A 14073-nucleotide genomic window follows, 5' to 3' on the forward strand; every position below is an offset into this window, starting at 1 on the left:
TCCTGGCTGTGTTAAAAGGTAAAACATATCCACCTATCAGCACCTCTAAAGATCGCTAATGTTCCCATAAGCAGTTCCCTAATAAAACCGCACATAGATTTTTGTATGAATAAACAAACAAGCTGCTAGGCTAAGCTAACCATCTTCTGGCTGTAGCTTCATATTTAGCCTACATACATGAGATCCTTCGAGAAAGTGAGCAAGTGTGCTTCCCAAAATGTCCAAGCATTAATTTAACTGTTTAAATTACAGTATATTATGTATTATCTAGATGCTGTTTCCAAGGTTTCTCCATACTGTGTTTTTTCTTTCTGTCCCAAAAAATTGTCAAAATCATTATTGAGTAACTTATTGTAAGGCAGAAAAGCAGTGTTTTGCTGCCCTCTTTTGTTGAAAACTTTACACCTGTTTGATGCTCTGTTGCACCTGTAACTACTCCCAACCGGAAGTGCAAGGACACAAGTTCAAATTCCTGCCAATGAGTTCATTCCTTTGGCTTAGCAGCTGTAGTAAGGCGCTGATACACGCAAAAATAGTGCCAAAAAACACAAGGGCAAGATCAAATTCTAATGTTTTCTGTGTGAAGAAATGCATTCATTTTTTATACACGTCAAGGACACACAATAATTCACCTACCTAATCTAAATAAAAACCTTCTCTGTTCTCCACAGGGCACCTTTAATACTTTTTAAAACAGAAAATCCAGTAGAATTTGTGCGCGAGTACAAGAAGTAATTTAAGACCGCTTTCCTTCACTGCCAGGTGTCCCTGAGACAATTTGAACGACTGATCTCTAACTGTGATGTAAAAAATAGCACCTGGATGTGCAGCCGGGGAATCAAGACGAAGCTGTACAGCTGGGGCTACTTCGGTATTTTTACGTGCACAGCTTGTCTTTACATTGTTAGTCATGTCGCTGTGTTGGACTCTGAAGCCTGTTTTCACACCATTTTCTACAGAGCTTGTTTAAATTGGTGCTAAGTGCGTGCGATTTGTTTTCCACGTGGCTATTATCGACTAATCACTGGTGTTGACAATAGAGGAGGGAGCTTTGATCACCTGTGTGATGCAGCAGCTTTCATCGTATAATAAAACTCCTGCCTAAAGGTTCTCAGCGCCTTTACATACATTAATAAATAAATGCGTTAAAATAAGCTCAGCTGCATGATGGGAGACTAAATCATATATCCAGTGTCCTCTGGCTGCTGTAACCTACCTGCTTTGAAGGTGAGCTCATCTTGTTCCTGGCCTTCGTAATCATAGAGGGCGCGAACACGGACCCCAGTTTTCCCAGTGCTGGAATCGTCCTCGAATGAATTCCCGTTCCCACCGTTTTCGTTGCCAGAGTACGCAGCGGGCTGCTCGTCATCGGACCACTCGGTCGAGTAGGCTTGGTTTTTATCATAGCTGCTCACACTGGAGGAGAGAGGACGTGCAGGGTGAGATTTCATGTTGAGTGACCCAAAACCAAATACTAAAAGAAAAACTTTAATAAAATTCAACAATAACTTCATCCTCCTAACATTTACCGTCTGTGTTGCTAATTATTTATATCTAAGACTATAAAAAAAACACATCAGAAAGCCTCTTTAGTTAATCGACAGCTGAAAATCGTCCCCGAGTTTTTCTCCAGTTTGAGACACATTTACTAAAATATACAGACCCCAATTGTTTTAGAAACTATTTTGCCTTTTTGTTAAATAAAATGTAGATATTTGTGACTCATTTTTAAAGATGAATGTGCTCAGTAGGAACCAGTGAGCCACTAGCAAGTAAAAGAAGTCAGGACGTATTAGAGACCAACACAAATGAATACAAGTATCAGTTTCACCAGTTTTATCCCTTACAATTAAAGCATGACAGCATGAAATATAAGCAACCTTATGCAACTTATTGATGACAGTTGTCAGTAAATCTAAGTTCCTGATTAAATAGAGTGCTTCAAAGTGACGGATGCGATTGTAAACAACCGAGTCCTTGAACTAACCTGCTGCGGTCACCAGGTGGAGCCACATGGTCGGTGCTCGGAGTGGGTGGGGCTCCGTCTGGTTTCTTCTTCTTTGGAGGAGCACTGGCCTGATCTGGATTATATTCCTGGAGACCAAACATGAAAGCAGAGTAAAAAATCATTTCACACAAAGAGGAGAGGTTTCTTACGATCGTGTACCAAGGTCTACTGTACCTCAAACGCAGGCCAGTTCATATGCATCCCGGGCCCGTGGTTGTTGCTGAACCACTTCAGGTCTTCTTGTGTGTTTGCAGCCAGGATCGTGCGCTCCAGTTCTCTGTATATTGTGGCATAGCTGCGGAGAGAGAAATGGAACAAATAGTGACACTGGGAGTGCCAGAAGAGACCTGGGGCTGCTGCCAATTTGGCTCCAGAACCCACAATGTAGTTCAAATTCTGGGCTGACAGGGACCCAACATCGGGTCAGGACAAGACCCATGTGTCTCCCTGAGTTTTCCTCTGAAGCAGACACAGACAACAGTGGAAGTGTTTGGCCTGAATAATCCTAATAATCCTTATTACATTTCATTGTTTATGTAGCTTTGGTTTTTTCCACATTTCTGCAATGTGTAATATACTTAAAAAGGGCTGCTTGCTTTGTAGTTGTTTTAATTAAAATAAAGGATGAACCGATGTGAGCATGCTCCTGATTTTAATGCAATTAAAATATCTTTTAAATTTACAGTCTCAGCTAACAAACTAAGCAAAACATCCAAATGTCTTTCCAGAGCTGGAACATTATTTTTTTTAAACATAAAAATAACATAAAATACTGCATGCAGGCAAACAAAGCAAATAGCATGAACAGCATACTTTGTATAAAGTCTCCATTTATAACTCTATAATCTCTGTTCAGTTGTAGGATGAAGTACGTTTTAAGCTATAGCTTATAGCTATGGATATCTTTAAGCTACACCAGTTTGATCGAGGCCGAAGCTTTCAAAATAACACCAAAGACGACAGGTAACTAGCTAATCAACAAAAATGCAACAACTAAATAATACAGATAACACTAGTTAAGAGATATTAGTCAAGTTTAGCTCTGTGTCCTTCTATCCTTTATCTGTTGAATATGTTATTTTTGAAGATTTGTTTAAATAATTTGTTTCACATGTTTTCATTTGTTCTCTGCAGCTGTTCCAGATTAACCCCCTTTGTCGTGACACAATGCCGTTTGGTACTGGGCCTTACTACGGGTACTTCCTCTGAGATTGTGTTTACTTTCCCTAGGTTGAAAAAAACCTTTGGATGTTTGGTACCTGTTGTTACCCTGTACTTGATTAGAATAGTTTTGAAGTCGGTCTTTAAATTTTAGTGTATTCAGTTTGATGAGGAGCGGGTTTGTTTGTTCTCTGTAATTAGATTTATTTATGACTCTTTTTTGAAGGATGAAGATTAGGTCTGTATGTGTTTTGTAAGTGGATGGTGTGTTGGATTGAAGCACATTTTTAAAAACAGAAAACAAACCAATTAAAATTCCACAATTAGATTTAGTAAAGATGAGTTTATGTTCTTCACAAAAAGCAATAATGTACTGAGGTGTCGAGCAGTGGAGCCGATGCTTCAATTATGTTTTATTAAGGGATCCTGGAGGAATATTTAAGGATATTACATTTGTGCATCTTTGAATTCAAACTAATAAAGTCTCTCAGGATTAGAGAATAAAGTGCCTTCTTTCAGCAGAAATGTGACAGGTATATGTCAAAGTGGGAACACAGAATTATGTAAGTATAAAGCTTGGCTTTCTTGCACCTTCATGAATCAAGAAAATACACACAGAATAGAATAGTTTTCATTTTTATGGCTTTCCTCTGAATGACTCATGAAACGAATTATCTCTGTTTACTTGTGCTTTTATCTTCGGTTTGGAATTCACACATGAGTCTTTATAGTTGTTAGTGTTGACTGACAATAATTTCTTAGAAAGCTTTCTCTGCTTTTGTGTTTATAAATATGCTAGTTTTATGCCCAAAAATGATTTAGTAGCTGGGGAAGAGAGAGCTCTGGATTCAGTGATAAACAAAATGAAAAGGCAGCGCTTGAATGTGTCTGCTCTTTTACTTTGTTTGTTTCCTTCCTTAAGAGAACAGCCGTTTACAGAAACACAATTGAGTTCAGGGAGAGTGAAGGAGAGGTCTGAAAAGGTTAACAGAAACCAACTGGATAAAGTACACCCTAATCTTCTAAAGAGAAAAGCGGTTTAATCATCCACTGCAGGTTCGGTTAAAGAACTTCACTGTGCCGTTGGTGCCGCTTTGTTGTTCCGAGCAGGTTAAAAACAGCTGGGAATATGACAGGCGTTCACTCTGAACAAAATTCAGTTTGTCAGAAACGTCATTGACTGAATCATCCGTTAATTAGCGCCGTGAGTCTGAAACGCTAATGAGAAAAGCATGCCTGATGGAGAAGTGTGTTCACATCCATCAGTTTGAAGTGGAGTGTAGCCACCGTGACACAATGTGAATGTTATTTTTTCTGATTAAAAGTAAACATAGATTATCACTAGTAAGTCTATATAAGAATCCCTTTAAATGTATCTAAATAAGGGGGAATAAAACAAAGGTTAGATTAACTACAGCGATGTAGCATGAAACATACAGAGATAATAAACAGAAGAATAAACACTAGCCCCAAACAGAATCAATAGTCTAAAATCACAAGAGGAAAAAAGAGCTGAATAACCGGGTTGCATGTTACTTAATCATGCGTCAGAGAAAACACACTTTGGGGAAGGGGCTTGGGAACTGTTAGGTTGGTATGGAAACTGGGGCTGGTAGCTAGAGAGGTGCCCGTTCACTTCCTGGGAAGTGCTGAGGTGCCCTTGAGCAAGGCACCAAATTGAAACTGCTTGGTGCGCTCGTCCGTGTGCAGCCTGCACATTCTGACATCTCTCCATTAATGCATGTCCAAAGGGTCCTGTTTGTGCATGTGTGTATGTCAGGCCTTTGTGTGTGTAGCATGTTTCTAATAACTGTAATAAAATATATCTTCTCTTGTGTTCTCTTCTAATGACATCGGCATAAACGCTTACCTTGGGTTCTCAGTGAGGTTAAGATGGCGTTTGATGTCCAGCAGGGCCTCCTTGAGGAAGGTCAGCCTCTTGACTTCATGCTGCTGGCACTGGTCAAACACCTGCTCCATGCTCTCCATGTACTGCGGGGTGCACTTGTTCAGCTCCTCCAGAGACTTCTCATACTTTTCTTTAGCCTGAGACAGAAAACAAAACGAAAAGACGGATTACTGAAAGAACCAGCGTGGTTAAAGTTATATTTCTATTCTAACTGTTGGCCTTCCATCTTGATTTCAGGTACGCTAATTGATCCAAAATGTTTACGCTAAGGGACAGGAACTGCAAGTTGGCTTAGGCTATATATCCTGTAGTGTGTGGCATTAGTTTACATGCTACATACTTGCCCCTATACAAATAAACATTACATAAATAAATCTTTAAAGGGATTGACGGAATATTATGACACTAAGTAATTCTAAATATCCACTGTTAATTTGAATAACAATATGTCAAATGCCTGATCAATTAGCCCGATCAATTAGCCACTGAACACCCTGCCAGTAGAGCCCAGATCATCAGGATAAGACAAGGTGACAGAAACAGAAATATTGATTACATCTACCCACCAATGTAACAAAAGATGCTCTTCACTCGTTTGGCCTTGACTTTGCTCACAGCATCTTTGTTTTTCCACTCGCCCCAAAACCAAACAAGCAAACTCTTATCTCATAACGTGTTTTTCCGGCCTTCCTCTCACCTTCTGCGCATCCTGTTTGCATTTGTCCACTTTCTCGTGCAGTTTCTTCTGCTGGTCTGGCGTGACAGAAGCCTCGGTCTTGCCGTTGGCCTCTCGGGCGGCAGCCAGCTTCTCCTCCTTGCAGGCCATGTGGTATGTCTTCTTAGCTGCCTCCATCTGCATGTGCAAACGCAGGCATCGTCAGTGTCTCAAATACGTGATCTGATTTGACCGCAGCAACAAAAAGGAGACACATCTACTAAACTCAGAGCAGGATTGACCTTGAGCGGACAGAATAATCTATTCTAATGTGATCACTATAACTAGATGCAAATCATGATGTCCTTATTTCCAGGACAGGAGCCACAGTTTGCTATTTAAGGCTTAAAAGTCAGTGCAAACATTCAATATCAGTACAAAAAGAAGGACTCTATGTTTTTCATGCAGAGTCAAGAAAATATCATTGAGGTTCTACCCCCAAAAAGCTGTCCCAAACAGCCCTTCAAAAGAGTCAGACAAAGGTAAATTCAACTTTGAGCACAGTCTCTGTATCAATGGTTTCAGGCAGTGAAGTCAGCATCTACAAAGTGTCTCCCTAAGCTGGAAATCACGACACGGTCCACTGACAATTAATTAGTGATCGAGTCTGTTGCCTCGTAGAGTTTTTGTTTGAAATATCGCATGCAAATGAACTGTCTGAGGGCTGTGAGTCAGGGAACTCGCCAGTAAAAGCACCATGGGTGCAGCCACAGACAGTGTGATGGAGAAGCTCCAGGATTCAGAGATTTGTTGACATTTAGATAATGAAACCTGGAAAAACAGATTTGTTTGTCCACTTAGGGGCAGCAGAAACAAGTTGTTAACGCACCATCGCACATTTTTTTGGCCTTTTTTAGAGAGAGAGGAAAGTGGATAGTGTTTGAGAAAGGGAAAGAGAGAGTGGGGATGACACACGGCAAGGGGCCTAGGGAGGGAGTCGAACCTCGGGCCGCTGCATCGAGGACTGTAGCCTCTGTAAACGGGCAATTTAAAGGAGCAAAAAAAGCCACTGTCAGTCAAAGCTGGTGTTCTCTGTAATCGATGGAAGCAATAATATTTGAAATTGGCGCCATAGCTGTGGAGAAAGTTGTACAAACAGCTCGTGGTTTCACCCATTCTACATTCCGACAACACCCAGCATGCATTGCGCCCCTCCCTCTGAAAGGAATGGCCCAGCGAGAGATGCTGGAGTGAAATACGACTGTTTTGCTGCATGCAATGGATCAGAGAATCCGAAATACGACAAGAATAAACCGGTGGATCGTCTAAAAAATCTTCAGGTCTGCAGTCTACATTTCAAACCTGATGATTTTAAGACATGACATCGGAGGCGGGCGTCCTAGATTGAGGAAGTGTAGTTTAGCGAACTCCCTGGCCTCCGCCAGATGGCTCGTTTTACGTAGTCTGGTGAAGGTTTTCAAGGGCCCATTGGAGAAGCGGACACAGAGCCAAATTGCATATTTCTTCCTACCATAACGCCATTGGTTCCCCATAATAGCATGATAGGACTGAGGTTGAAAATCAGCAAGCTGAATATGAAATTCAATCTCTTTTAGCTCTACTTTTGGTCTCTACCAACTCCAGCATTTTTAGCTACGACACGCTAAATCATGTTAAGCAGCTAGTCGCCAACAGTGTGTGTCTGTTATTGGGGCTATTTGTTTTTGAGCGCTCGTTGCCTACTGCTGCTGACAATGATGCAATGAGAGAGGTGGGAATGAATCAATAAGATAAAGTTGAGGGCCGAACAGAAAAACAATTAGGTGAAAATCAATTTGAAGCTGAGGGGAGCTACAGGTGTGGGCGACATTATCTCATTATCTGAGAGCCTCTGGTCTTCATAAAGCTACTTTAACTTCTTCTGCTTTAATGGTCAGTAAGATTGGGGAGTGGAGGAGTATAGATGAGTAAGGAGAGACAAAAATGCAGATGTGACACAGCTGGAAACGAAGCAGCACAACATGACAAGCAAAAGGTGTGAGCTCATCTACGTCTTACACTCATGAAATGTTCTGTTAAACAGAAGCATAAGATGATGATTCATATACACTCACCTCCTTGAGCTTCTTGGCCCACGGTTTCTGAGCCTTCTTGAATCCTTCCTCGGCCTCTTTGGCCTCCTTGAAGCCTCCGATCATCTGCTTGTGATAGGCCTCCTTCTGCCAGTTCTTCACCTTCTCTACGTCTTCGTTAGTCAGGTTGTTCTTCACGTCTTGGTGCAGCTCGCTCACCTTATCTGCCTCTGTCATCACAGCCAGCCAGGCTCTCTCAACAGAGCCGTACTGTGGACCTGCGGATCAGGCAAAAAAAACCCCACCATAAATAATACCAGTACACAAACATTGTACTAACACTGTGCGTACATCAATGTGTCGAGCTAGTTATCTGACTGATTTAACCCGACCTTTCTCAATGAGCTGCCTCCATCTCTTGGACCAGGCAGTTAGCTGATCACCATAAGCTTTCTCTATCTTAGCACGTTCCTGCAGGCAGCCCATGAGGTCATTGCAGAGCCGGTGGCCGTCATCGAATCTCTTGACAGCACGTTTGTAGTTCCCCACCTGACGACGGAGAGACAAACAGGATGAGTGACAGAAAACAAATCAGCCTTGACTTTTATCTCAGAGGGGAAACAAGCACACAAAATGCACGATGAGAAAAAAAATAACCTCAGAAAAAGAGAAATTAATGTGTTTTTAAACATCATTAACAAAATATGACATACTACACACTTTAACTTGTTAATGCTCACATGGTGAAGGATGCTCACCTTATGAAAATTGTCTATTTACAGAAAAGTATGGGGTTTTTGAATGCAACAAGAGACCACTCCAAACATTCCTCAAATCGTCATCTCTCTCTTCACGTCATGGCCAGCCCAATCCAGATCTGAGCCCCAATGAAAACCTCCCGAATGCGATCAAGAGGAAGAGGAACAAAGCCGAGCTGCTTGAATTTTTGAGCAAAGAGTGGCCTAACGTAACCCAACAGCAATGTGACAGACTTCCAAGATGCATGAAAGCTGTAATTAAAAACCAGGTTATTCCACCAAACACTGATTTGTGAACTCTTGAGTTACAGCATTAATATTCTGTTGTTTGAACATGAACATGTTTTCTTTGCACTATTCGAGCTCTGAAAAACATCCTTTTTTGCATCTTTTGGTTTTCTTAACCAGTCGTCATTTTCTGCAAACAAAAGACCTGAATCAGAATATTTGATTTTGAAGTACAGAGAAATGTTGTATACACTAACACAAAAGATAATTTAACTGAAACACAAACCTATAAATAGTACAACCAGAAAACAACATTTTGTTGCAGTGGTCTTTTTCTGGAGCCGTTTCTTTTGAATGATTTTTCCTAATGAGACGATAAGATATTATTTAACGGTGAAGTTAATCTATGTTTTTGTCTGTTTTTAAGTCTAAAATTTAGTTGGATCTCTTCTAAAACAAAATTACGAACATACATACATGTACATAAAACATAATCTAATTCTGTCTCTGCATCTCTACATTTTGAAGAGAGATATATGACCTCATTTTGTTTTACTCTTCACTAGTTATTTCTTAAAATGAGTGAATTTCAAGTTGTTAAGAGTTTGTAAGATTATCAAAGGATGAGGTAATTTCTCACTAATGACATGATATAAACATGATATACATTGTTATATATTGTTTTTACATTACTATACTATCAAAATACACAGAACATTTAAATATATTATATCTACTTTTCATTTCAGAAACACAAGCAGGGAAGATTACATTACACATTACAGACATTAAAAAATGTTAGCTCACAACTGATGGAGAGCAATTACTAACTACTTCAGTTAGGACTCTTTTTGTACAACTATATAGGTAAGTATGTCAGTTTATTTGCATGTGTATGTTAATGCAGGTGCATGCAGATGTATAATTACATGCATACGTATGTAAGTGTGCTTGTGTATGAATGAATGTATGCATGTGAATGAATATATTTGTAGGTAGCAATGTATAACTGATAAGTATATGTTCTCACCCTGTGAAGGGCTGCTTCACCTATATCAACATGTATGTGAAACGAAGCCTAACCTCAAGGTGACAGTGTTTTCTTTTGTTCCTGTTAATTGTTATCTTGAAACAGTGTCAATAAAGTTAAAAAAAAAAGTCAGCTCTGACAGCATAAAGGCAGCAAATGGACTTGAATGTTACTGGAATTTGTTGGGTGCTGACTGAGCTGCATGTGGAGGAGCATCTTGCCCTGTTTACTCGACAAAGACTGCACTCCAGCTCTGTTTTGGATATAGAAATCTATAAAGTTATTGGCTGGCAAAATGGCTTCATATATTTTGAACATGTCTGCGTAACGTCCTGAAATAAGCAGTATGATACGCTGCATGTGCATTTTAAATCCTTGCACAGAAACAGGTTCAGCCACATTCATAAAGACATCAAAGCTACGTTTTTTTTTATCACCCTGCTGAGTGCAAAACACCGTCGTTATTTTCTGTCAAAATAATATTACTGCCTTCGCTTTGAGGTCTCGCCACCTTAAATGAGACTGCCTTAAAAAAAAGCAGTGCCAGGCCGTGTGGCTGGCTCCGCCTCTTCGGTGCCTGCAGGGGGCGTGAGCTCATGGTGCATGATGAAGGGAGGGTAGTAAGGGGGGAGGGTGGGGGTTGCTCGTGCCTGTGCATGTGTAGTTATGCAATGACATGGGCTTGTGTTTGTGTGTGTGTGTATCTGTGTGTGTGTGTGCGACCGCTTTAATCCTCTTGAGTGGTGTAATACAGGCAGACAGATTCTCAGGAATGGATGACGAGGTAGAGACGGGAATACATAGAAACCACAGACTGCGTGTGTGTGCGCTCTAAATGCATACATTCATTTACATCCTCACACACACACACGGCTCACGGAGAGTGTATGTGCTGTGTTCGCTGGCTGCGGAGCTGCACTGTGATTGGTCCTGACATGAGCATGCATGTGTGGATACTGTTTGAGATGAGGGCGCTGCAGGGAGGCAGTGAGACAGGTGTGTGACGGTATGTGTGTTGGCTTGCGTGGCAGACTGCAGAGTCACAACAACAACACACAGGTGGACCCGTTCCACACATGAAAACACTTGAACGCTTGTATTTTCAGCTTTATTCAACAGGGTGGGGACGTTTTCACGGTTTGATTGTTCTTCTCAGCCCAGTTGTGTCAAATATCAATATTTCTGATGAGTAAACCTGACATCAAAGTGTTTTTCTGGCTTTATAAACTATGAGCTGAGCAGAGCTGTGCTGCCAGTATAGAGATGCTATAGGCAGGTGCATGTGGTGAAAGGCCGCCTCAGAGCAGCTGATGACTGAGGCTCTTTGTCTGTGTCTCTGTGGCTAAGAGCTATAATACAAAGAAGAGTCTGTGCTGAGGGAATTCATTAACGCCAATTTGTTAGACACACACTCACACACACACACTTTATCGTGGGACAAGTGAAGATGGATGGAGCGAGTACGATGGTCGTATTTGTTGTCATCTTCCCTGCGATGACAAAGTTTAACACTTTCTATCAAATCAGAAACGATTACGCTGAAGAAGTAGCACTCACATCTTTAACAATGTCAGACTACTACTGATTGTGAACACGTGTTCATCTCCTTCATCCATTTAGTTTGCGTCTAACTAATGAAAGTAAATGACGGGAGCCAATTTACACCAAGAAAACAATTATAGCAGTCTGTTCAAAGTAAATGAGTTTTTTCAGCTCCTTGTCTTCAAGATGGTTCCACATTGAAAGTGGGGATGGAAAGACTGAAACGACTCATGAAACTTGCTAGCAGCTTGTGAGCGTAGCTTAGCATACAGTTTTAAGACCCAGATTTGAGAGTGGTATCAATCTTGTAATCTAACTTTCGGTGGAGGACGAGTAGGTGAGTTACCCTAAATCTCTCTCTCCCTCTGCCTTGAACCTTGATGGGTATCAAACAGCATTGCTACATCATGTTGTGCAAATTTTCATGTAAAAATGTAGTGACTTAAGGTGCTTTTCGACAGCAGGAACTTTCCCCAGGAACTAGGAACCTTTGAGGAACTCGATAGCAGGAACCAGGGTCTAAATTTTTTAGGGTAATTGATTTACCTCCTGAGACGTCCCTGCTCAATGGGGAGCACTCTGCAAAGGTCCAGGAACTTTCAGGCGCTGTTTGTTTCTGATTGGTCGAGTACTGGCAGCGGTTTATTTCACCCGCCATGTTTAGAAGACTGCAGCTGCATTTCTGCCGTTTTGAATCCGCTTTGCTACTAGCGCTCGTCTCCTTTCCAGTGTTGGTTAAATGAAACCATTTGCTATGCAATAAAGCACGATCAAAAACAGCACAAGTTGAATCTCCTCCATGCTAACAGGCTAACTGTGGTGTCGTACAAATGATGATGCCGGCCTGTTTGCTGTGTTTTATGGCGTTATCTTCTTCTTTTTACCGCCACCTACAGGACTGGCGGTTACTTTTATTGCTTCTCCACACGTCATTGACCTGATTTGCATAATCTTCCCGGGACATTAGGCCGCTGTGGAAATGCAGACAACAATGGCCTGGATCTAAAAGTTCCTGGTGCTTTTGGTCAAAAAGCACCTATAAAGCTTGTTTTCATGGTGTCAGCTATAACTGTTTCGGGCTTCAAAATCTAGATCACTACAAGAGAGAGGGCAAAGGTTTAGTTGAAAACCTGTCAGAAGAAAGATGTGGGTGAGTGCGTACCTCCCAGAAGCTGTCCATGGTGTCGTCAGCACCAACACATTCATCGTAGGAGCCAGACATTTTCCTGGATGTGGCAAAGCACTCTAATGACTAAACCTGTCCTCTGCAGCAGAGCTGGGTTCCTCATGCACTGAAAGAGACAAAAAGGACAATGTCAGACACAGAGATATTATATTAACACAAACACAGGAACAATGCAGTACAGAGGAGAACATGGGGAAGCAAGAGGAGAAGCAATGTAGTGATTTTTCCCCTGGATTCTGCCGGCAACCTTTCAGCGTGAGGGTTTCTATTTGAGACGTTTATAATAATGAGATATAAATAGTCTTCTGCTCGCTGTGCATATAGCGCCGTGCCCTGAGGAATGAGAAGGGCTTCTTATAGTGCCGTGTCCTAGAAAAGAAGCCAGAGAGAGTGGAGCATCACCGCCATCACACAGCTCTGACCCTGAATCCATCCACAGCGCAGACACTCGCTCCTCTGGCACATTACATCTGAGAGATACACACAGCACACATGCGTACCCCGCAGAGAAGCCCAGTGACTGTTATTACCTTGTTATCATCACTAAATATTTGCTCTTGTTTCCCTTTTTTCCTGCTGTTTGTTTAGTCTACAGAGTATGTTTTGTGCGTCATCCTTGTCCTTTGTCTGTCTTTGTGTATCGTCTCAGTGTCTGTTTTCTGGTGTCTATCATATCGGTGAAATCTTCCTCATGATCTGTCATTTTGCACAATTTACCAAAGAAAGAAAAAAGCCTTGCTAAAGAGATTTTCTGGTTAAATTCAGGGGGGGAGTATTGTGTAATTACAACCCTGAAATAGAATGGAAACAAATAGACTGAAACAAGATCAACACATCTATTTTTACACCTTAAGGTGTCCTTTAATAATGTGGTTTAATCACCTATTACTTTAGGCACCCCACTGACTACAGTTCCCGCTGGATTTCCTCCAGCGTTTAAGGTGATTTATATTTATTTGTTTGACGTCTCGTCGATATCTTACCACCCTGGTTAAAACAGGAGAGACTGCAGGAGGCTATATTGGTATTGAACTGTGTTTGAAGCCTAATCCATTTCGCTCACATGACTAATGGCTTTCCTTTGACGGAGAGGTCTTCATTGCCTCGCAACAACCAACATGGTCGAGCAATATTTAGTCTGCGCCAATATTAATGAGGTGTGTTGATAATGATGCTTTCTTGGTCTTAAAGGGCCAGTTCGCTGATTTTCAACCTCAGTCCTATCATGCTATTATGGGGAGCTAATGTCATTATGGAAGAGGACGCTATCAGCTTCTCCAATGGGCCCTGGAAAACCTCCGCCAGATGACACGTTTTACGTAGTCTGGCGGAGGTTTTCCAGGGCCCGGGGAGCTCGCTAAACTACACTTCCTCAATCTAGGACGTCCGCCTCCGATGTCATGTCTCGTTCGAAATCGTCAGGTTTGAAATGTAGACTGCAGACCTGAAGATTGTTTAGGCGATCCACCGGTATATTCTCGTCGTGTTTCGGATTCTGTCCCGCTCTGAGCCATTGCCTGCAGC

At 41.5% G+C, this 14073-nt stretch overlaps 1 protein-coding gene across 3 annotated transcripts in view; it reads right to left on the reverse strand.

Moving 5' to 3' along the window:
- Window positions 1–14073, reverse strand: part of pacsin1a (protein kinase C and casein kinase substrate in neurons 1a) — a 40498-nt gene that overhangs the window by 2724 nt on the left and 23701 nt on the right. For all 3 annotated transcript variants that reach the window (XM_069660272.1, XM_069660273.1, XM_069660274.1), the window contains 8 exons: window positions 12526–12655; window positions 8198–8354; window positions 7848–8083; window positions 5776–5931; window positions 5040–5215; window positions 2183–2303; window positions 1988–2094; window positions 1217–1416 (listed from right to left, as the gene is read on the reverse strand). In XM_069660272.1, the coding sequence (XP_069516373.1) occupies window positions 1217–1416; window positions 1988–2094; window positions 2183–2303; window positions 5040–5215; window positions 5776–5931; window positions 7848–8083; window positions 8198–8354; window positions 12526–12585 (1213 nt within the window). In that variant the 5' untranslated portion in view covers window positions 12586–12655. The remainder of the gene's footprint in view (window positions 1–1216; window positions 1417–1987; window positions 2095–2182; window positions 2304–5039; window positions 5216–5775; window positions 5932–7847; window positions 8084–8197; window positions 8355–12525; window positions 12656–14073) is intronic.

This window comes from Semicossyphus pulcher, unplaced genomic scaffold (assembly GCF_022749685.1).
Source record: "Semicossyphus pulcher isolate SPU_LCO1_2020_fin unplaced genomic scaffold, fSemPul1.0.p SCAF_13, whole genome shotgun sequence".
NCBI lineage: Eukaryota > Metazoa > Chordata > Actinopteri > Labriformes > Labridae > Semicossyphus > Semicossyphus pulcher.